Genomic DNA, 23,969 nt, shown 5'->3' with positions numbered 1-23,969 from the left:
ATTCATCCACCCATCATTTACAGGTAACATCTAAGATCTCTCACCTTTGTAGAAATTGTCCATTCCTGTGTAAAATGCTTTCCAGCTGATCTCAACAGATCTTTGGGCTGCAACCAATGACCAGTGGGCTTTCAACTCAATGCCATTGCTTGATGAAGGGATACATTGACCTGCAGAACACAAACACACACACATATATATATATATGTGTGTAGACATACCATAAGTTAATTCTAAGGGTCGGCATTAGGCATTTAATAAAGTAAAATGTCAACAAAACACATTATGTGACAATTAATAAAGACATCTTAACAACAAATATTTACTTACAAACATGTGCATACACACACAAACACACTACTTATGCATATTTGGTATTTTGTCTCTGTTTACTCAAATTTATAGTAAACCAACTCAACTTGTTCACACATACACATTCATATACATGCATACACACATATAATATCGACAAATTCATAATTATTATTTAATACACTGACATGAAATCAAAGCTACACCCAAAGTACATGGTTTAATATCAGCCTATATACATAGGTGCAGGTATGGTTGTGTGGTTAAGAAGCTTGTTCTCCAACTATGTGGTCTTAGGTTCAGTCCACTGCACAGCACCTTGGGCATATGTCTTCCTTCCACTAAGGAAGATTTTTTGATCGTATTTAGTAAGACAGAAACTGAAAGAAGGCTGTTGTGTGTATATATATATATTTATCGTCAGTAGTTCATATATCCGAAAAAAGAAAAGCATACCCTAAAACATTAGAACAATAATATATTTTGGTAGGAAGTTGTCATAGAGTGTCCATTGGTTTCGCACCTATAAAGTGCTTAGCCAAATAGGTGACTTACCAGACTCAAATGGCCGAAGATGCATAACCTCTCTACAGCTTGGGGAAGAAATGTTATGATCAGTTAGTTTTGTAAGCAAAAAAATATATTTGTTTGTGCAGGAGGGGGCTACCACACTTACATTGGTTCTGGCCATGGTGATATTCCAAAAAGCTGCTGTGAACGTATTCAACAAACAGGGAATTCCAAGCTTATAGTAAGAAACGTTTTAGATGTGGGCATTGACTAAACACTTCTTTCCTGGAGTTTAAAAGGTTGCCAGTCAAGTGAGTTTTGTAGGATTCTTGCTCTCTCTGCCATGCAAAAATTACATTGTTTGCTTCTATTTATATCAGCTAATATATACATGTGTACATTTGTGTGTGTTTGTGTGTACCCTTGTCTAGACATCACATGATGGTCACAAATTAGTATTACCGTCAAACAAGCAAGGTTTGACATTTCCAATCATCTACAAGAAACATGTTCAGCCATGGGGGAAATATTACTTATTTGGAAACAAGTGAAAGCCTTAGTCCCCAACTCATAACTCTGGTAAACAAATATATTTATTTGTTCAGCAAGGTCATGAATAGATGACTCTGCTTCTTTGATTATATAATCAAATATGATACAATGCTCCCACCACTTTCTTTTTAAACAACTCATTCACTGTTCACTTCTGGTGCATTATTCTATGTACTGTTCATACACTCTTGCCTACTTTTTCTGATGAGTTGTAGTGCACCTGAGCACTGTATACAAATATATTCATTATTATTGCTCTTTTCTATGTTTACCAACATATATGATTTGTCACCCATATGATACTGAAAAAAAATGTGATAAAACAACTCCATTGTTCCCTTGTTATATATATATATATATACATATATATATATATATATATATATATATATATATATATATATATATATATATATATATATATATATATGCATATCCACATCCCGTTGGCTCTGAATACTTTTGAATGTTGTGTTTCATGTATTCACTTGATGTAACTGTTTTTTCTAATGATGTAATATCTCTGTTAATCAATTAAAAATTCATTGGAAACAGTTGTAGGGTATTGACACATTATCCATCTGTTGTTATTTATTTGTTTATTTATTTATGTATATATGTATGTGTGTATAACATACATACATATACGTGTATACTTTTGTTACTACTACTCACCACTGAAGACAGTAATGGAAGATCCTTCATTCCAAACAACACCAAAACTAAAGACTGAATAACTGATGGTGCCATGAAGATCTGCTTTACCGCCTCCAGACGTACCATTGCTACGTTCAACAGCAGTGTTATATTGACCTTCAATGAAATAAAATTAACCAAAATTAATGAAATTATGAATACTTTGATGACACTGCTTTTACTGTTTTTCAAAAACATTGTGACAAAAACATTTCAAATAATACAATAAATTCATGAGTTAAATGGTCTGGTACTGAATTTAGATAATGTAAACAATAATACAATAATATTCTATGTTATATTATATTGAAAAATGGATTTTTCTTACCTTCCAGTGAACCATCATCCTTTTGTGTTATAGTCATTGAAGAGCCCAGCTCATTGTACCAAGTTCCGTTCAGATTACAACTAGACGCTGTAATGACAGATGAAAGTATCCATCAAAGATTAATGTTGATCAGGATTAAAGGGCAAGTTCAACAGATAAGCCATTAGGCTAAGATGTAGTAAGATTAATGGGGTTTCAGATGTAATCCCTGGTCTAGCTAAGTGAGAAAAATAAGCCACTGGCTATGAGTAGATTCATTGTGTGTTGTGGCATAGAAACACATTTCAACTATTGGAATGCTACTTTTTAATTGCTTCTCTCTGTATGGGAGATAATACACCAGACAAGTAACTCAGCATCATAGAATGGTATGTTTGTAGACCAAATCTGACCATGATGTAGCATTATTATTTGGTATATTCATAGACCACACCAAGCTATGATGTGGTACCAACCATAGACGTACTATCTTTATAGATTACACCAGGTTATGATGTATCGTCCCAGATTAGTGTGTTTATAAATCACACAATTTCTGTCAATGACACCTGTAATATATGAACTACCAGTTATAAGTGGTCTTCTATGTGTTGTGGTGTTATGGCTTGCAAACTGTTTCTTACCTTAATCAAAGACTGAGGTTGAAAACAAACTGTGAACCAAGCATGTGTGTGATAGACAGGTGAGAAACAGATGCAACATATAAACCATAGTTTCACTCCTTAGGATTTGTGCGGGTGGCACATAAAATACACCATTTTGGGCATGGCCGTTGCCAGTACCGCCTGACTGGCCTTTGTGCGGGTGACACGTAAAAGCACCCACTACACTCTCTGAGTTGTTGGCGTTAGGAAGGGCATCCAGCTGTAGAAACTCTGCCAAATCAGATTGGAGCCTGGTGTTGCCATCCGGTTTCACCAGTCCTCAGTCAAATCGTCCAACCCATGCTAGCATGGAAAGCGGACGTTAAACGATGATGATATATATATATATAGGTAGAAAGTATAGTGGGTGATTAAAAGTGGTTGAATATATACGGCAAGAAATAAGATGGAAAAACACAGAAGATTTGTTTTATAAGACTGAAGAATATATTAGAATCATAAGAGCAGAAGTATTATACTATATAGTACAAAATAAGATTTTTTTTCTTCCAACATAAAAACTGGTTCCACTATTGCTTTTCAAATTTTGAGTTTTGGGTGCAATTCTGAATTAGACTGTGTGTGTGTGTGTGCAGCAGTGGCTGTGTGGTTGGTAAGAAGCTTGCTTACCCACCACATGATTCTGGGTTCAGCCCCACTGCATGGCACCTTGGGTTGACCAAAGCCTTGTGAGAGGATTTGGTAGATGGAAACTGAAAGAAACCAGTCGTATATATATGTATATGTTTGTGTGTCTGTGTTTGTCCCTCCACTATCGCTTGCCAACTGATGTTGGTGTGTTTACATCCCCATAACTTAGTGGTTCGACCTAAGAAACCGATAGAGTAAGTGCTAGGCTTAGAAAGAATAAGTCCTGGGATCGATTTCTTCGACTAAAGGCAGTGCTCCAGCATGGTGGCAGTCAAATGACTGAAATGTGTAAAAGAGTAAGAGTATATATATATATAAATAAATATCTGTCCCTGCCCTCCCCACCTCTCTCTCTCGCTATATATACATATATATATAATATATAAAGTGTAGTATATTGCCACTTAAGTGTGGCTGACCCCTAGGGGTGGATGTTACTGTTGCTTTTAGCCCCAGGAGGACATCTCCTCCAGCTGGCTTATCGACACACGACTGTGTCCTGTTTGCCAAGGGTAGTTATCCCTCTCACCAACATCTGCAGCACGAACGGATCCGGATTTCAGGGTTATTTCCCTTCGTCGGCGTCCGATAGCCGCTGACCTTGGTGAGAGAGACAAAAACCTGGCAATCTTATATCTTCTTTTCAAGTGAAATTCTTCACTGATATCGAAAAGGTGAAAACAAGCAATGTTAATTCTCTAAATGAAGTATTAACAGTAACTGCACGATAAAGTGTAGTATATTGCCACTTAAGTGTGGCTGACCCCTAGGGGTGGATGTTACTGTTGCTTTTAGCCCCAGGAGGACATCTCCTCCAGCTGGCTTATCGACACACGACTGTGTCCTGTTTGCCAAGGGTAGTTATCCCTCTCACCAACATCTGCAGCACGAACGGATCCGGATTTCAGGGTTATTTCCCTTCGTCGGCTATATATGAATATACATACATATATATGAGTATATAAAAGGAAAGAGAGAAAGAGAAGCAAATGATAGAGGAGGGGTGAGAATGTGAAGATAATTATTTCAACATCCTCTCCACCACCTCCATTCTTTAATTTATTGCCCAACTTACCTTCATTATAAGCTCGGAAGTCCCAGAATCCAGCCAACATTATGAAAAGGAATCAGAAGAGAGTAGATTAACGTTGGTAAAGAGTAAAATTCTAACAACTTTATCTGACTGGAATTTTTATGAATACCATGGTTCCATTTTTGGGGTTTGGAACTCTCAGAAGTTACTTTACTACATAGCTATAGAATTCTATATTATGGACATTGATATTTGGCTCCACAGCCATAGAGTTCATTATTCCATAGACATACATAAATGGTTACACAGACATTTCATCTTGGTTAAACATCAATATAGTTTTATGTTACATTGATATTTTATATAAAGGGTTACACACCTTTAGAGCCCTATAAAACACAGATGTCCTTTCCTCACAACCAAAACTATAATTCTATGTTATATAAACATTTACATATGGTGACACTACAATAGTATTCTATATTACACGGACATTAACACATGGCTACACAACTATAGGCACAGGTGTGGTGGCTGTGTGGTAAGAAGCTTGCTTCCCAACCACATGGTTCCGGGTTCAGTCCCACTATGTGGTACCTTGGGCAAGTGTCTTCTGTTATATATGAGGAGTTTGCTTTCAAAACTGGTATAAGTGCATATTTGGTCAACTTCATGACAACCATTAAAATACAATCTGTAAGCTGCTGGCTTCAGGCACGTGAAATGTTTTTTGGTCAAACTGGGATAAATGCCATAAAAGGTAGTAGGCGAATCTTCCAGTCAAAACCAGGCATATTATTATTATTATTATTATTATTATTACTACTACTACTACTATTATAAAGGCAGTGAGCTCGCAGAATTGTTAGTATGCTTAGCAGTATTTAGCCCATCATTACGTTCTGAGTTCAAATTCCGCCAAGGTTGACTTTGCCTTTCATCCTTTTGGGGTTGATAAAATTAGTACCAGTTGCATACTGGGGGTTGATGTAATCAACTCATCCCCCTCGTGACAAAATTTGGAACCATTATTATTATTATTATTATTATTATTATTTTGAAGAAAATCAAGTGTGCAGCTAAACTCACGTAAAAGAGATACAGAAATATTATCAGCAAATTATTAACTCGTTAACATAATGATTGAAATCAAATGCTAATTATTAGATAACTTACTATATAATCGTCATAATTATGATACATCCAGAGGTTAGAGTTGTAAGAAAGTGTCTGAGTTGGTTTCAATTCATGTGAAGATATTTTTGCTGGAGTATATTCACTGCAGTTTGCATAATCATACTTGACCAGTGTGATCTTCAAGAGTTGACCGTTCTTTGTTATGAAGAAAAGTCCTAAAGAAAATTGCAAAATAAAATAAAATTAAAATTGTCAGTATTTTTTTTATTTTAAGACAATATTTATTGATAGCATGTTGTCAACTTAATGTGACAGTCTCATAAAAGATGTCTTCTGATTTTTAGATTTCAGCAACTTTGTTGAAATGTCATCCCAGAAATCATTTGATTCCATATCTTGATCTAGAGTCTTTTATTCTTCCTTATTTTTAGCAGAATACACAATATTTATCACAATACGGTCCAGTAGTTTTTTTTTTTAACTTTTTATTTTTTTCAAATAGAAATATCTGTTGTCAGATGTTTGTTTTTTGATTTTTACATTTCCACAAAACTTTTAAATGTTGTCCTCCAAAAGGCTTCTGATTCTCTTTGACTTCATAATGGAACTTATTTTTTGAAGCTTTCAGAGTAGGTTTGTAGCTGTAAGCTATAATATTCTATAAATATTGGTGACTATTCATTTTACTAGTACACAATGACATTTGTAAACAGGAGGTAAAATTCTCATTAATCTATTATAACTATTGATCGCATTCGTTATGCTGTCCACCCAGATCTTTGCCAGGTAAACCCCACCCCACCCCCAAATTAGATTCATATTTAATTACACCCCATACCTGATAATTATTGCCTTTACTCATTACAATTTGATATTAACTTTTCTGAGACCATCTCTGGTTCCGGTAAACAAAACTAACCATTTTAAAGTGTTTGTCTCTGAATTTAAGCTTTCTGTAATAATTTCATTTTAGGTACTTTTGCTAAATTACATTTGCAGACATCAGAGAAATAATGAGAAAATTACTTAATTAAATCCCTCTAAATTTATTGATGTTATCAAAATTAATTGAAACACATAAACAATACACTTTATAAACAAATATCATTTTAAAAAATTCTATACTCCTGAGTGTAACTGTTGGAGCATTTGTTTTATAAGTAGATGCACAAAGCATATTGATTTCAAATTTTGGCACAACGCCAGTAATTTTGGGAGAGGGGGTAAGCTGATTACATTGACCCCAGTACTCAACTGGTACTTATTCTATTGACCCCAAAATGATGAGAGTCAAAGTTGACCAAGTTGACTAGAGAGTGCAAAGAAGGACAAAATGCCACCAAGCATTTTACCCATTGTGCTTATGTTTCTGCCCGCTTGCTGCCTTAAATGTATCCTTCATATTAATCACAGTGAGGGTTGAATGAATATATTTCCTAAAACATTTGTCAGAGACCTATGGCCCATCACACTTTCTGAAAGAAATTGCCTCCAGTTTTTCTAGCAGTGTGGCCTGCCACATGATGAACCCATGTATCATGTGGTCTGCTTCTGGAAAAAGTTTGCCCATGCCTCTCCTAAACATACAAGGCTCCCAGACTAAAGTAGCAGAACTTATTTCTTTGGGGCATACAAATTTATCTGATTTTTATAAAGTGATTCAGTTATATTTACCCTAGAATATCACATACAAAATCACAGGTAACCTATACATACATATATATATATATATATATACATACATACATACATACATACATACATACACATACACACATGGATATATATGTATGTGTATATATATATATATATATATATACATGTATGTATGTGTGTGTGTATACACACACTCATATTCATACACACACACACACATTAAACTAATTATTTTTATGTATAATTTCTTGTTGAACTATCTGAGAATATTTGACATTATTAGACAATTTGGGTATATTTTACTATAATTTATCAAATCAAGTTTGAATATAATGAATTCCCAGAAAAATGGCAATTAATTAATTTTGTGTTTAATGAAAAAAAAAACCACCAGTTATAAGCAGCTGATATAAATTGAATTTTTCCAATAAGTATGATCAATATAAATTACTTGTCTGCAGCATAATTTCGACAATGAAATTATGCTGTCATCCCACAAGATATTTGATTATTTGTCATTCCTTAAATAGCTTCTTTTTTTTTCTGGCCAGAATACAGAATATTTTCTGAATCTGTGCTATAGTTTATACTCAGAGAAAAAGTGAATTCTTATTTTTCATGTAGAGCCTGTGAGTATTTAGAACTCACAGATGACTTTAATGACCTCCAAGCACTTGGTATTTCGTTATGCAACCATAAAGTATATTAAATGGTTTTGTAAGTTAACACCGTGTTCTACTGTGTTAGCAGTGCTCTTTACATTATTTTGTTAAGGTTATTTCTACAGAAATTATAGAGACCTTTGTCTTCGGTCTCATTGTTTGTTTACATCTGATGTCTGGATATGAAATATTGCAGCAAAAAAATCAGTGCTGGCAGTAATCTCTGTAGAAATGACCGTAACATCATAGATGGCTAGTTTTGAAGAATCCAATGATTATGTCCCTAATGTTTGCTTGACCTACAAGTGGTTGTTGTCAAGTCTTACCTAAATGCTACTCCACCATCTGTAAACTGGTGAAATAAACAGGATAAGTGTAATACTAAACCATATATATATATACATACACGCATATATATATATACATACACGCATATATATATATACATACACGCATATATATATATACACACACACACATTGCATTCCAGCATTTGCTCGTATTGTATATTAAAACTTAATCATTTCTTATGTTTTACATTTGCATTTGTTACACACACACATAAAGGCGGTGCTCCAGCATGGCCACAGTCAAAAGACTGAAACAAGTAAAAGAGTAAAACACACACACACACATTTCAGTTTTTCCTTCTTTTTTTTTAATGCCATTCCTTTTTTTGGCATTTGTGTGAAGGCTAGTCTTTAAAAGAGCAGCTATATTCTTCTCTTGGAATTACGGAAAAAAGCGAAAAACAAAATGCCTGATACCTGTTACTCCAATGGCAGTGGTCTGGTTTGCTCCATACAGGTAGAATGTATGGTTGTTGGTCATGGCACCTACAAAAAGGAATTAATGAAGAATAAATCACTTTCTCAAATCCATATCCTTTATTCAAATAATATAACAGAATGGTAAAAACAGACATTTCTTAGATATCTTTCTATCAAAGAATTGTTTCTGATTCAAAGCTTTACCATATTCAAACACTAGTCATTTGATCCAGTCAGGGGCCTCATTTCAGGGAGTGGGGTGGGTCAAGTATGCTGTAAAGCCATTAAGAGGACGGCCCCAAAATGGTGTCCATTCTCTCCTGCTGACCCCTGAAGTCTACTTGCATCTCCCTTATAGAGATTTTGACTGACTGCACTCGCACAAACAAGATGTTTTCAATTCTCTTTAATGTGAAAGAACCATGACGACCATTTAATAGATAGGTGCCATCATATTTGCATTTAATTTATTTCTTGCTATTATTTGAATAGTATAAAGTGTTAAGGTGCCGTGTTGTACATCTATAACCTGGTCACTGAGACAATTCAATTGTATTGCAGAGTAAGACAATACCATCATGCTACCAAAGATATTCTTTATTTTTCAGCAAATAACCACATCTCAGATGAATTCATAAGCCAAGAAAGAATGACTCCCAAATCTTGTTATTTCCTTTGTAACTTAAGCTAAGAAGCAAACATATATTCTTACCCTTAACGTTGTATTGTCGTCCACACGGAAAAACAACTTCAGCCATCAGTGCATGATTGGGTCCTTTGAATTCGATTCCTATACCTTCCTCACTTGACCAGATCCTTGCGAAACTTCCTTCAGGATCTGTAAAATGTAACAGTCGTTTTGTTTAGTCAACTTATTACCAATCACATTATTTACATTATTTACAGTATTATTTACATTATTTATATTATTTACATTTAGTAATAATAATAATAAATAACAACATTGAAAAATACCTTAGGAATGAGAACCCAGATTCGAAATTTCCCCAAGACACCTGATGAAGGCTGGAGGGTATATCAGCGGAAACGTTGTGTTAACAGCAAACAAGAGGAAAACAAATATCCGTTAAATGTAAATAATGCACATAATAATATACATGTATGTATATGTGTGTGTATATATTAAATGTAAATAATGCACATAATTCCTCATCTCTTAAATATAGAACTGTATTATTACCAATTAGTTCTGATTAGTATGTCTGTACCATTTTGTAATTTGATAGAAGAATTAAATTTATCCGTATACTAACTTCAACAATCTGCTGCAGTTCATTCCGATAATCACAAACAGATGCAATATTTCACTTATTGTCTGATCTCTAAACATAACTCTTGGATCTTCTGTTTTTTTACCCACTTCACTGTTGTATTTTCTCATTTGTCTTACCTTGGGATTATAAAAGCATTGTTTTGGCTCATAGCATGTGAAACCCATCCCTATCTAGTTCTGACCCTGGCTGGTGTCTTCCAGAAAGTGAGATAGAGGGACAAATAGAGAAAGAGAGAGGGAGAGAAGACACTTCTGTACTTGCTGAGGTACTTTCTTTATCAAAGGCCACATGTTTTCTCAGTAGGATTTCGACTCAGAAAACATAGGACCATAACAAATACCACAAGGTATCTATCTGGCACTAACTATTTTATTAATTCACTGCTTAATTTATCTACCGTTTGTGATCTACACTTTGGCCCTATAATGTTAGCATCCATCACATGTTATCTTTCAAAAATCTCATCAAAGCTTTTTTATATAATCAGTGTTTTGGTCATCTTACTCATAAATATAAAAACTTACTTTCACACAAGCATCATTCATTCAACTCTGTGACTATTCTCATACATCTCATCATGCTTTTCTACTTACCTACTCCATACTTACCAACCTCCATACAATTTTACTTTCATTACTTAAGAATGACTCTGCTATTTTTTCTGTTTGTATCTTAGCTGAAGATGAAAGGATCTCTGTGAAGATATTTTGTAGGTCTTCTAAGAATAATGCAGATAAACACACACACACATAAATATACTAAGCATGGAAAACAGATGTAGAACCTCTGCAGCACAATGATATTTTGCAGCAACAGGTATTTGTTTCACAGGTAACAATGAGGATTTTCAGTTGGCAACATTGGTGGAATGTGTCCAGCATTTTAGCCTTCTTTACTGTCATGTTTCATTGCATCACAAAAACATTAGCAGGACTATTGCACGATGGTATCAGACCTTTGCCGCAATGCAGATGCTTGTGTCATCTAGATTTCTCACATGCACTGTAAAATGGCTTCTGCCTTACCGATTCTTCTGCTCCATCAGAACTATTCATGCTCACCAGTAACCCCACCCACATATACATTGGACAGGCTTCCACATAATTTCATTCATAAGGCTTTGGTCAGCCTGGTGCTATGGCTGGAGACATTTTCTCTGTGTGTCCCAAAGTGAAGTCAAACTCAGAATTACATGTTTATGAAGCAAACATCTTACACACATTCCTCTAACCAAAAATCTTTTATTCTCGAACCACTTGAATCTTGATGTTTATTCTTCATCTTTGCTATATTCCTTGCTTCCTAGTAAATTCTATAGAAGAACTTACAAGTATGTTCCATTCCTGTTGGCACATTACCTTACATCTCGATTTCTCTATATGCCAATTGACCAATATATTGATTTCAAATCCTGACACAAGGCAAGCAATTTCAGTGGGAGAGGATAAGTCGATTACATCAACCCCAGTACACAACTGGTACTTGATTTATCAACCCCAAAAAGTTTAAAGGCAAATTTGAACTCAGAACTTAAAGACAGACAAAATGCTGCTAAGCATTTTCCATGGTCTGCTAACAATTCTGCCAGTTTGTTGTATTATCAATTGACCAACATATAAACATTTCTCACATTTTCTACCACCCTGCTTCATTTTCTAGGGTAGGTATTGTTTTCTTTCTTATTCATTTTTTCATTCACTTGTTTATTCTCCAGTTATATTAAAATGGTTTTTAATTCTAAAACATATGTTATCATCAAAGATGTCTTAACACTTTCTTAGCTATTAATATTGGTTCTTCACAAGGATAAAGACCAGAAATTTGAGAATTTGGGGTTCATGAAGTATATTTGATTATACTGTCTCAGTATTTGACTTATATTTATTTTATTGGCCCCGCCACCCAAGACTGGAAGGAGCAAATTTGACTCATTAGAATTTGAACTTAGAATGTAAAGGAGATTGTAAAAACTAACACTTCCTTTTTCCAAGCTGAGATTTGAAACTGAATCTAAGGATTGTCACTCATCTGATCCACCACTGACCATACAGGCGGGAAAGAAATTTCTTTGATCTGTCAAAAAGTGGTGGATAGATTTCCTTTTGACCTACGACCTGAGCTGTGTCATTTAAGGTTCAAGTGGACAGGAGGCGACCTACATAAGTAGTAATTACTCTTGTGGTATGTCTGTCCTTCTAGCTGTCATGACCATTATAAATACAGCAATCCATCAAGGGACTGCAGAGAGCCATCACCAAGCAGACAGCCAGCAGTTAACTTGTGCCAGTCAAGCAGGCAATACAGAGCCACATATTCAGCATGAACGACCCAACACAGTAGTAGTCGCAGAACATAAACTGACACGACCAAATGACCAACGCACACACAGACACAAAACATGCCCGGTTCTACCACATCACATCGACACAGTATTTCCCCTGTTTATTGTCTTCCTCACCAACTCAAAGCAAGCTGGTAACGTCACGTAGTGAATTTTCTGGGGTATACAACAAGTAAAAGCAAGCATCAATTAAATAAATTATTTAAGCCACAATCTGATGCTTTCCCATTGTTTTACTTTGATGTCATTCACACGCCTATTTCGTCTGCTACCTCTACATCTTTTGCTAAACTTTCCCCACTACAAGATAAAGCAAAATGCCACAAGACATTTGGTTTGGTACTTAACTGATTCTATAACATAGAATTGCATGTAATATTGGTTACATATTTTAGCCCAAGGTCAGCAAATTTCGGGAGTGGGGAAGACAATTATACCGACCCCGGTGTTTAACTGGTACTTATTTTATCAACTTCAAAAGGATGAAAGACAAAGTCGACCTCGGCAGAATTTGAACTCAGAATGTAAAGACGGATTATATGCCACTAAGCATTTTGCCCAGTGTGCTAACGGTTCTGCCAGCGTGCTGCTTTAATTGCATGTAATATTGAAATTTCTTTTTCACTCAAAAATCTTCTTTGACAAATCTTGAGGAATATAGAACCTGTCTCTGAAAATGGGAGCAAACTGACTCCACTGAGAATAACTGTCAAGTAGCAATGCTACCAAAAGCATTCAATTGATCCAAATTGATCAGAATGTAATTGAAACCAGGTTTGGTAGCAACCCTCTCTCTCTGTGAAGTACCTGAACCAAAGTCTCCTTGAGCAAGGTTCTACATGTTTTGTTGTTCCAATCTTTTCAGCTGAAATGAGTACCAGCTGAGTACTGGTACAGTCCACTCACCCTCTGGCTGTCACACTTTGGACATTCCACTGTGTAAAGTGGACGAGGACTGAGAAAGTGTCTTTGTTTATTTGCAATGTTACTATTGACGTAGCCTCACAGGATACCTCTATGACAACCAATGACTTTGCAAATGGCATCATGTATTCTGTAACAGGAACACTAGAAGAGATAAACACTGGATTTATGATTGTATAACAAGTTTATTTTTGAGAAAGACTAAATAATGATTAATTGCAAAAGATAAATTTGTTTTTTTCAACAGATAAAATTGTTGGACAGATAGATTAATTAAAATCTAAATTCAAAATTAAGTTCAAATATGGAAGGTTCTGGTAACATAATTTCTCTGAGATATTTTATAATTCTTCTGTTTTATTCCTCTATTAACTCTGGAATAAAATAATGTCATCAGTTATGATTAAATCATGTGATATATATTTTTATACACACGGAATGCATACATACAAAAATGGATACATGCACATACAGAATGCACACATACATACATACATACAAAGTGGTCTACCATGGACCAATAACCGGATTACTATCTCCCACTTTGAAGGGTATGTGTTTGCAATTCAGGAACAGGAAATATCAACCAAGCACCTGATGCACAAAAGGGACAGAGATACAGGAAAAGCACCAAAATGTGACAACCAATGCAGACTTTGTGGAGTTCACACGGATGATAATCAGCCGCATCATAAGAAGTTGTCTGAAAATGTCATCACGGTATTATCTACCAATGAGACATTGACGTTGTAGCTAGGACACTCAATAATGAAATCTGTTGGAAGGATAATCCCAAGGACAAAGAAATAAGAACCCACAATATGGTAGAAGCAATAGCCACTCATAATAAAATGGGGTGCTGGTGGAATGTCCCAGTGAAGACCTCAATAAAATGTAAGCACAACAGACCTGATATAATGATTTGGGATAGAGAAGAGAAACTGTGCACAGTTGAGCAAATCAGCTGCCCAGCGGATGTTAACTTAAAGCTAAAGATCAGTGAAAAAGAGAACACCTGTGCTGAACTATTGAGAAATCTGCAGTTACTCTATTCAGAACACAAGTTCAGGTTTATACCTGTAACTATCGGGGCCCAGGGATATGTAACACACTGCCTAAATACCAATCTTGAGAAATTAGGCTTCTCAAAACCAGAAAGGAGAAGGCTAATTCGAAAACTGCAGATCTAATCCATCACTAGGAACTGTAAAAATCTGTAACACTTTCCAGAAGTTTTACATATATATATTGTCCCCGCTGGCATGGGTTGGACAGTTTGACCTTGAACTGGCAAGCTGGGGAACTGCACCAGACTGCAGTCTGGTCTGGCATGGTTTCTATGGCTGGATGCCCTTCCTAATACCCTATATATATATATATATATATATATATATATATATAGGCACATGGGTCAGTGGTTAGAGCATCGAGCTTACGATCGTGAGGTTGTGAGTTCAAATCCTGGGCTGGGCTGCATGTTGTGTTCATGAGCAAGACACTTTATTTCACGTTGCTCCAGTTCACTCAGCTGTAGAAATGAATTGCAACGTCACAGGTGTCAAGCTGCATCGGCCCCTTTGCCTTTCCCTTGGATAACACTGGTGGCATGGAGATGGGAGACCAGTATGCATTGGCGACTGCTGGTCTTCCATAAACGACCTTGCCTGGACTTGTGCCTGGGAAGGTAACTTTCTAGGTGCAATCCCATGGTCAGTCATGACCGAAGGGGGTCTCTCAGCATATATATATATATATACACAAACACACACTTTACAATGCATACTAGTTGCTTTTTGCATGGCATCTGCGCTATTGCAGTCGCCATGTAGTTCTCAGGACAACAATCTCAGGGGGTGATGGTGGGAGTCATCTTTATGAGAGGAGATGAGAGGGCAGAGCAGGTTCTTGAGGCGGGATCTGCATGGCTTTGCACATCCAGCAGGGGTAATGGGGAGTAGGCCATGCATGAATACCTGTATGGATGACTAGATTTGTCTATTTGATCATCTCCTTACCAACCAGGTGTATAACCACCAATCCATCCATGTGATATTTATCTAACCATCCACTCAATAAACCATCTGTCAAAATGTCAATCTAACCAGGCACCATACCACTTGTCCATTCATTCAACCATCATTCAATGCATTCATCCCTCCACTCATCACTCCCACCAATCAATCATCCAATCATCTACCCTTTTAACCACATTTCTCCTACCCACCCACACAACTCCCAACCGTCAATCTGTTCACTACTCATGCATCCATTCTTCCTCTCATCCCACCTGCTAATAATCCATTCACCTAATGATCCATACATTAATCCCTTCACCTACCCATAAATCCACCCCCCTATTCACGTACTTATCCATCTCTCCACCCATCCTTGCAGGTAACATCATATGCATCTCACCTTTGTAGAAATTGTTCATTCCATTGTAAAAGGCTTTCCAGCTGGTATCAAAGGTCTCCTGTCCCACAAGCATTGTCCACTGAGTTTTCAAGAAGGTGGCATTGTTCGATGAAGGGATACACTGACCTGGAGAAGAGACAAAAAAAAACATGCATGAATGGGTGCATCTGTATATTCAGACATGAGCTTGAAAGTTGCTAACAAAAAGCCTTTCCACTCTGAGAAATTTCAAAAACATTTCGGCAACAAACATGTTTAAAGACTACGCTATGGGAACTCCATCAGTTACAATATTGAGTCTTCCAGTTGATCTTATCAATAGGACAGCCTGCTCATGAAATTAATGTGCAAGTGGCTGAGTACTCCACAGACACACATACTCTTAACATAGTTCTCAGGGAGATTCAGCATGTACCAGAATGTGATGAGACTGATGCTTTGAAATACAGGTACTACTCCTTATTGCTAATTGAGTGGACTGGAGCAACAGGAAATAAAGTGTCTTGCTCAAGGAGACAACATGCTGCTGGTAACCAAACTCTTGACCTTACAATAGTGAGCTGACCACTAAGCTTCATGCCTTCAACAAGAAAATTTACTTGTATTTAAATACACACACTCACAAAAATTACTGTCACTATTTGTCAAGTTTCGAACAAAGTCATAGAGACAACACCTTTTTTCGAAGGCTCGTAACAGGTGATAAAATATGGGTTCATCATTATGAACTGGAATCAAAGAGGCAGTCATTGGAATGGCGCCACTCTATGTCACCGTCACTGTAAAAATTCAAGATGCAAAGTCAGCTGGAGAAATCATGGCGACTGTCTTTTAGGATGCTCAAGGTGTCATTCTGGTCGATTTCTTGCCAAAAGGAAAAACAGTAAACTCTGGGACTTACAGTGAGACCCTGACGAGGCTCAGAGCAAGAATTCGATGAGTAAGACCCAACTTGCCAATCGACAATGTCCTCCTTCTGCATGACAATGCTCAACCACACACAGGCATCAGGACAAGGGAGACAATCACCTCATTCGGGTGGGCAACTTTATGACATCCTCCATACTCGCCAGATTTAGCGCCTTCAGACTATCATCTCTTTGGCCCCATGAAAGAGGGTTTGAAAGGAAAATATTCCAGTGACGAGGAAGTGAAAACTGTAGAGAAGAAATGGCTCAAAGAACAGTCAACAGAATCTTACGAGGCAGGGATGCATGCTCTCATTCGAAGGTGGAACATTGTTATTGAGAGAAACAGTGACTATGTTGAGAAGTAGGGATGTAATCCACAGAGGACCAGCTTCATTTTGATGTATGATACATGTTCCTGTGTTGTTAATTATACCTGTCCTAAACAAAATGGATCATTACTTTTTGACTCAACCTTGTATTTGGTTCCTTGAGGATTAGTAAAACATGAAACTTAGAGTCTCTATCTGTGAAGTTCCAGCAAGAGAAATAATGGATGGACGCAATTTGGCTTTCTGTAAGATGTGAGGAATTAAATATACATGATGAATTGAACACACACACACACACACACGCACATAAGCATACATGTGAACATACATAAATCAAATATGTGGTGTGTTATTGCTACTCACCAACAAAGCTGGAGATTGAAGTTCCTTCATTCCAAACAAGACCAAAACTGAAGACAGAATAAGGGCTGATGGCACCATAAATATTAGCTTTAAAACCTCCAGATGAACCATTGAAACGTTCAACAGAAGTGCGGAATTGACCTTTAATGAAATAAAATAACCAAATTAGTGTCCTTAATGGTCTGCAGACCTTAACGCTTATGCAGATGTTATGTTCAATAACATAGACTGTTTCAGCACACAGATTGTACACCATTAACCCTTGTAGAGGGAACTGAAGGCTTAGTATCAATTCAGGGTACGCTTTTAGAAATAAAATACATATATTTTGCATTGTTAGCTCTGTCTGTGGTCAGTGAAATGTTCAAGTCAGGCCTGTAACCAATCAAATTACATTATTCTTTTGGAATCCAAAGTATGTGACCCTTTCCTTTTTTTTTTTTTTACCTTTTTTTCTTAATTTGATTAGGATGTTTATTTGAAGAGGGTTTAGTGACTGCATTGAGAAGGCTGAAGAAATATGTAGAACCTCACTCTGTGATGCCTGATATACCAACTTATGGGAATGTTGTCCCAGAATTTAACAGGAAGAACCAAAGCTAGATTTGACTGAGGATGAGTTTACAAATTTGTGCCCAACACAAAACATATTGAAACAAGAGCGAAAACAAACAAATCCTTTTAAAATAACATAAGTTTTAAAAAATGGTCTGATACAAATTTGAATGACTACTGAAATAATCTACATTTTGATATTTTGAAAATATATTCTTCTCACCTTCCAGTAAACCATCCTCATTTTGTTTTACGACCATTGTAGAACCGAGATCGTTATACCAAGTACCTTCCAGGCTGCAGTTGGCATCTGTAATGACAGATAAATATACTCATCAAAGATTAATGTTGTAATTTGATTAGTGATTGCAGGACATGTATGGCAGACAAACCTGTTTCAATGTAACATCATAACTGGTATTTTAAAAAATAAAAAATAGGGAGAGTGATCAAAAGGAATTGAAATAGATTGAGAGAGAGAGAGAGAGAGAGAGAGAGAGAGAGAGAAATAGACTTATAAAAGGACATACAGATAAAGAGAGACAGACACATACAAAGATAAATAGAGAGTGTAAGAAATTAAGGGTGAAAAAAAGAGAGTGGTTGAATGGAGAAAATAATTATTCTCAGGAATTATTGTCATACTTGCCTTCTTGTTTGAAATTCTCAAATGACCACATATCGGCCAAAAATATGAAAAAGAATCAGAAGAAAATAGATTAGCTTTGGCAAACATTGGAATTCTCCACATTATTTTTATTAAACCTGAATTGTTATAGTTACTCACTGAGACACACGGACATTCTTAGTTTTACTCATATTTTAAAAACAAACTCTAATCTCTGTATACACACACACTGAGCACAGCCATTCACGTGCTGCAATATCACAGCTACACATCCCTATATTTATATTGAGATATAAATTGGTACCTTTTGGAAGTGGAGTTCATGACCACAGGTGACAGATGGGGGCAAGGTACTATATAAAGGATAAGGAATTTGTTATATTTGCAATTCTGTAGTCAAACCTTTTAGGGATTCTGAAGAAAACAACAGAAACTAATTCAGTGTATGTCACCATTTTTTAATAATGTGTTGTCCATTCTGTATTTGATGTAATTTGTTCTTAGTGCTTGCTCTTGGGCAGCACAGATTAGAGCCTCCGTTTCCAGTTTTAAATCACTTTTAGTCATCCATAGCCATCTTTTTTCACTTTCTGTCTTCAAATTTATCAATATCATTATTATTATTATTATTATTATTATTATTATTATCATCATCATCATCTTGGAAGAAACTGAGTCTGCTGCTAAAACATGCTATAAGAATTATTACCAAATTATTAAATCATCAGCATAATTAGAGAAATAAAAATCATTATATTACTTACTAGGTAATTATACCAGTTATAAGATGTCTGGGTGGCTGTGCTTTTAGAAATGTTTTGGCTTGGTTTCAGTTCATGGAAAGAAATTTTTGTTGGGGTATAATTAGTGCAGTTTGCATAATCGTACTTCATCAATGTAATCTTCAAGATCTTATTTTGGTTTGTCTTATAGAGTTGTCCTGAAGAAAATTACAGAAAAAAAAAATGAACATACAATTATTTTTCTAATGTCATTCTCAGACAATTATTATTAATCTGATGGTAATATTACAAATATTTTTTTTAAAAATCAAAGGATTGAATAAAGAAATACATAATTAAATAAATAAATGAAATTTAATATTAATGCATTAAATTGGACAGGAATTGTGAAGGTTCATGGCTTAGTGGTTAGGGGATTCTGCTCATGGCTGTAAGGTTGTGAGTTCAATTCCCAGTGGTACATTGTGTTCTTAAGCAAGACACTTTATTTTGCATTGTTACAGTCCACCCAGCTGGCCAAAATAAATAGTACATGTATTTTAAAGGCTTGTCACATCCTAAGTCCTACTAAGTTTCCATGAGAACCACATTAAGGGTACATGTGTCTGTGGAGTGCTCAGCCACTTGCACATTAATTTCACGAGCAAGCTGTTCCGTTGATCAGATCAGCTGGGACCCTCATCGTCGTAACTAATAGGGGGCAGTTATTTATTAAATTGGAAATCAAATCAAATCAAAATCGCTGATGTGGCCGATGACAGCACCGCCTGATTCGCACTTGTGCCAGTGGAACATTAAAAGCACATCCAAGCATGATCATTGCCAGGGTCATGGACTGGCTCATGGTGGCACATAAAAAGCATCATTTGAACGTGATTGTTGCCAGCATCGCCTTACCGGCACATGTGCTGGTGGCACATGAAAAGCAATATTCGAGCGTGGTCATTGCCAGTGCCACCAGACTGGCTCCCATGCAGGTAACATGTAAAACAACCTCTTGAGTGTGGTCATTGCCAGAACCACCTGACTGGCCCTAATGCCAGTGGCAAGTAAAAGCACCCATTACACTCTTGGAGTGGTTGGCATTAGGAAGGGCACCCAGCTGTAGAAACTTTGCCAGATCAGATTGAGCCTGGTGCCGCCTTCTGGCTCACCAGTCCTCAGTCAAATCGTCCAACCCATGCCAGCATGGAAAGTGGACGTTAAATGACGACGACGATGATAATGATGATGATGATGATGAATCAAGGACAGAATTCACCTTGATAAATATTGTGTATTCTGCTAAGAATAAATAACAATACAATACAACATGAAATAAAAATAATTTTGGAGATAACATTTTAAATTGTTGTTGAAATTCAAGGTTAAATGACAACCATTTCTATAGTAAAGAAAAAAAAAATCTGGTTGACTGTTCTGTAGTAAATATCATGTATTCTGGTAGAAATAAAGAACAATACAACAATTACAACAACAACAACAACAACAACAAAACCAAGATGCTGAGACTACTTTGTTGTTGAAATCTGAAAAGCAGGAAACATCTTGTATCAATCGTGGTTATTGGAGAATTCTATTTATTTCACAGAATTTTCAGTTGTCATAAGAGACTGTCATGTGACTTAAAATGAAATTAATTACTTTCTTGAAACTTAGTGAAAACTGAGTTTTATACTAAAGTGGTAGAGGAGAAGAAATTAATATTAAAATTTCTTTTAGTAAAAAAATAAAAAGTAAAATAATCAGGTATTTTATTTGTTTCAAGAATTCTCAGAACCATCGAAAATTCCTGCATATTGTGTGTCATGTTTTTCTTTGAGTGAAAAACAATAACTTGAAGAATTAAGTTTTAACCTTTGATCAATAAAGCATTGCATAACAAGAAAATAGATTGCAAACCAATCTTGAAGAATAAACTGGAATGAAGAAACAAAGAAAAGATTTGATTTATGTCAGACAAGACAACTATGAGTGTACCTGTTTACACACACACACACACATACATAAGTGTTGTGGTCTGAGAGAAACATTGTGTGATGCTTAAAATTAAAATTAAAATTGTTCAGAAGCCGATCCAGTGCAAATTAAAAGATTGGAGTGAAAACAGAAGTAATGAAGACATAACGACTTGTACTTTACCATACGTCGATATTTCATCTCTTCTTCATTAGGAGAAAATGGAAGATGGTGTCAAGCTGTTATCTTTTGCTTGGTGATGTGGAAGTGGGTGGAGATTGTGACATATTCAGCATGAATGGACAACATTTAACAGCTAAACAACATATAAGACTGATAGATCATAGGGATACCTTGCTGTGATCTGTGAGACCTCATAGCTTTAGCTATATATCACTTCTTTTAATAGAAACATTGGCTACGTAAATACTGTTTTTCTATTCTATGATAAGACATACTTTCATCCTTCCTGTAAGTATATAAGCTAATTCTTTCACATAATTTAACACAGTTGTTTTGGTAGTTGATATTGTAACACTGTCAGTAGTCCAGCATAAATGTTAAAGGTTACTAATGAGTTATTCAATCTCTGAAGATTTGACAATGCACCCTACTTATAAGGTTTTACTTATATAACTGGTATTTTTTCATTGTTAATGAAAAGCATGTAAGATGACACAACTAAATATCTTATGAACTAAGTCTGCTGTTTCGTGTGTGTGTGTGTGTGTGTGTGTGTGTGTGTGTTTGTCTCCCTGCCATCATTTGGCAACTGATGCTGGTGTGTTTATGTCCCCATAACTTAGCAGTTCAGCAAAAGAGACTGATAGAATAAGTACTAGCTTACAAAGAATAAGATCTGGGGTCGATTTGCTTGTCTAAAGGTGATGCTCCAGCATGGCCGCATGGTTGGATGGTTTGACAGGAGCTGGCAAGCAGGAGAGCTGTACCAGGCTCCAATTGTCTGACGACATAGATGGCAAAATATTTAATCCTTTTCATGCCAACCTCTCTGAGACTACCTCTGGTGTTTTTATACAAATGCAATCCTAATAAAATATTTATTCTAAAATAAATACAAAACAATTCCTTCCTTCATAATTTTGTGTAACAAAATTATAAGAGTTCATAAGAAACATATTCACAAAAGGGTTAATACCTGTGACAGCCATGGCCGTGGTGTTGAATGCTCCATACAGATGAAATGTATTGCTGTTGGTAATGTTACCTACAAAAGAAAAAGGGGGGAAAAGCCCCAGATAAATCGCTTCATTAAATCGTAGATATAAAATAAAATGTAATTTAGATGAAAACATCTTCTATTGAGTAACAAACATATTTCATACAAATTTTGATCTTGGCCTTTAAACATTAACAAGAACCTCACTATGAGCATTAACAAGTCTTCATTTCTGCGGAGGTTGACTTTGCCTTTCGTTTTGCCAGGGTTGATGATGTAAGTACCAGTTATGCACTGGGGATGGATGTAAATCACTTATTGGATTTTACTTTTCGACTTAACATGGATTTTACTATAAGCATCGACAAAGTTGACTCTATGAATATGAATGAGGTTTTTACAGGAAACATTAATGTTGACAGTGACCTTAACCATAGACAGAGGCACGACTGTGTGGTAAGTAGGTTGCTTCCCAAGCACATGGTTCTAGGTTCAGTCTCACTGCTAGTCTTGGGCTCACCAAAACCTTGTGAATTGATTTGGTAAGCAGAAAATGAAAAAATGCCGATCATGTGTGTGTGTGTGTGTGTGTGTGTGAGTGTGTGTGCATTTGCTCCATCACCACCACTTGACAGCTGGTGTTGGTTTGTTTACACCTCTGTAACTTAGCAGTTCAGCAAAAGGCATTGATAGAATAAGCACCAAGTTTAAAAACAAGTCCTGGGATTGATGTGTTTGACTAAAATTCTTCGAGGTGGTGCTCCAGCATAGCCACAATCTACATGACTGAAACAAGTAAAAGATAAAAGAGGATTAAAAGATACATTTAAGAGTGACAGCAATAATCTCCATAAACCTTTCTAATTTTACAGAAGTAAAACAATAGCAGACTGGTTCCTTTCTCTTGTGATCAAGCTTAAAGAATTTTAAAACTTACCTGTGAAATTGTATCCACGGCTACATGAAATAATTAATGTAGCACTCAAAGAGTTATTTCTTTGGTCAAAAGTAAGCACCAGATTTTCTTCACTTGACCAGCTTCCATCAAGAATTCTTCCAGTATCTGAAATATAAACATTGCTTTGTTAGTATAGATGATGAGGTGGTGTTGGTGATAAAGGGGTGATGGTCATGTTGTGGATGTCAGAGATTTAGACAGGAAGTTGTGGTTGGATACATGACTGTATCAGGCAAGCATTCATCTTTTTATCTGCACAAGGAGCGGTTCCTGTCTGCCAGCGTATTGGTTGGCTTGATTCCTGAGAAAGCTGTTCCTTTTGTAGTTGATGTATGGGAAGTGTAGCAGCCTTTTGAAGCGCCAGTGCCAAAATGCCTGGAGTCTTCACTCCATGTCAGCTGTAATATTATTAATAAT

At 36.1% G+C, this 23,969-nt stretch overlaps 1 protein-coding gene across 3 annotated transcripts in view; it reads right to left on the bottom strand.

Annotated features, from left to right (window-relative positions):
* LOC106867775 (uncharacterized) overlaps positions 1 to 23,969 on the bottom strand; it is a 31,285-nt gene that overhangs the window by 699 nt on the left and 6,617 nt on the right. For all 3 annotated transcript variants that reach the window (XM_014912758.3, XM_052972557.2, XM_014912759.3), the window contains exons 4-17: positions 23,532 to 23,657; positions 22,574 to 22,642; positions 19,477 to 19,652; positions 18,734 to 18,770; positions 18,308 to 18,394; positions 17,530 to 17,670; positions 15,927 to 16,052; positions 9,664 to 9,789; positions 8,949 to 9,017; positions 5,903 to 6,078; positions 4,769 to 4,802; positions 2,399 to 2,485; positions 2,050 to 2,187; positions 45 to 170 (exon numbers count right to left, since the gene is read on the bottom strand). In XM_014912758.3, the coding sequence (XP_014768244.1) occupies positions 45 to 170; positions 2,050 to 2,187; positions 2,399 to 2,485; positions 4,769 to 4,802; positions 5,903 to 6,078; positions 8,949 to 9,017; positions 9,664 to 9,789; positions 15,927 to 16,052; positions 17,530 to 17,670; positions 18,308 to 18,394; positions 18,734 to 18,770; positions 19,477 to 19,652; positions 22,574 to 22,642; positions 23,532 to 23,657 (1,518 nt within the window). The remainder of the gene's footprint in view (positions 1 to 44; positions 171 to 2,049; positions 2,188 to 2,398; positions 2,486 to 4,768; positions 4,803 to 5,902; positions 6,079 to 8,948; positions 9,018 to 9,663; positions 9,790 to 15,926; positions 16,053 to 17,529; positions 17,671 to 18,307; positions 18,395 to 18,733; positions 18,771 to 19,476; positions 19,653 to 22,573; positions 22,643 to 23,531; positions 23,658 to 23,969) is intronic.

The sequence above is a fragment of the Octopus bimaculoides genome, chromosome 13 (assembly GCF_046866305.1).
Source record: "Octopus bimaculoides isolate indiv1 chromosome 13, ASM4686630v1, whole genome shotgun sequence".
NCBI lineage: Eukaryota > Metazoa > Mollusca > Cephalopoda > Octopoda > Octopodidae > Octopus > Octopus bimaculoides.
Note: the sequence above shows the minus strand (reverse complement) of the source record. Positions and strands in the feature narration are given on the sequence as shown.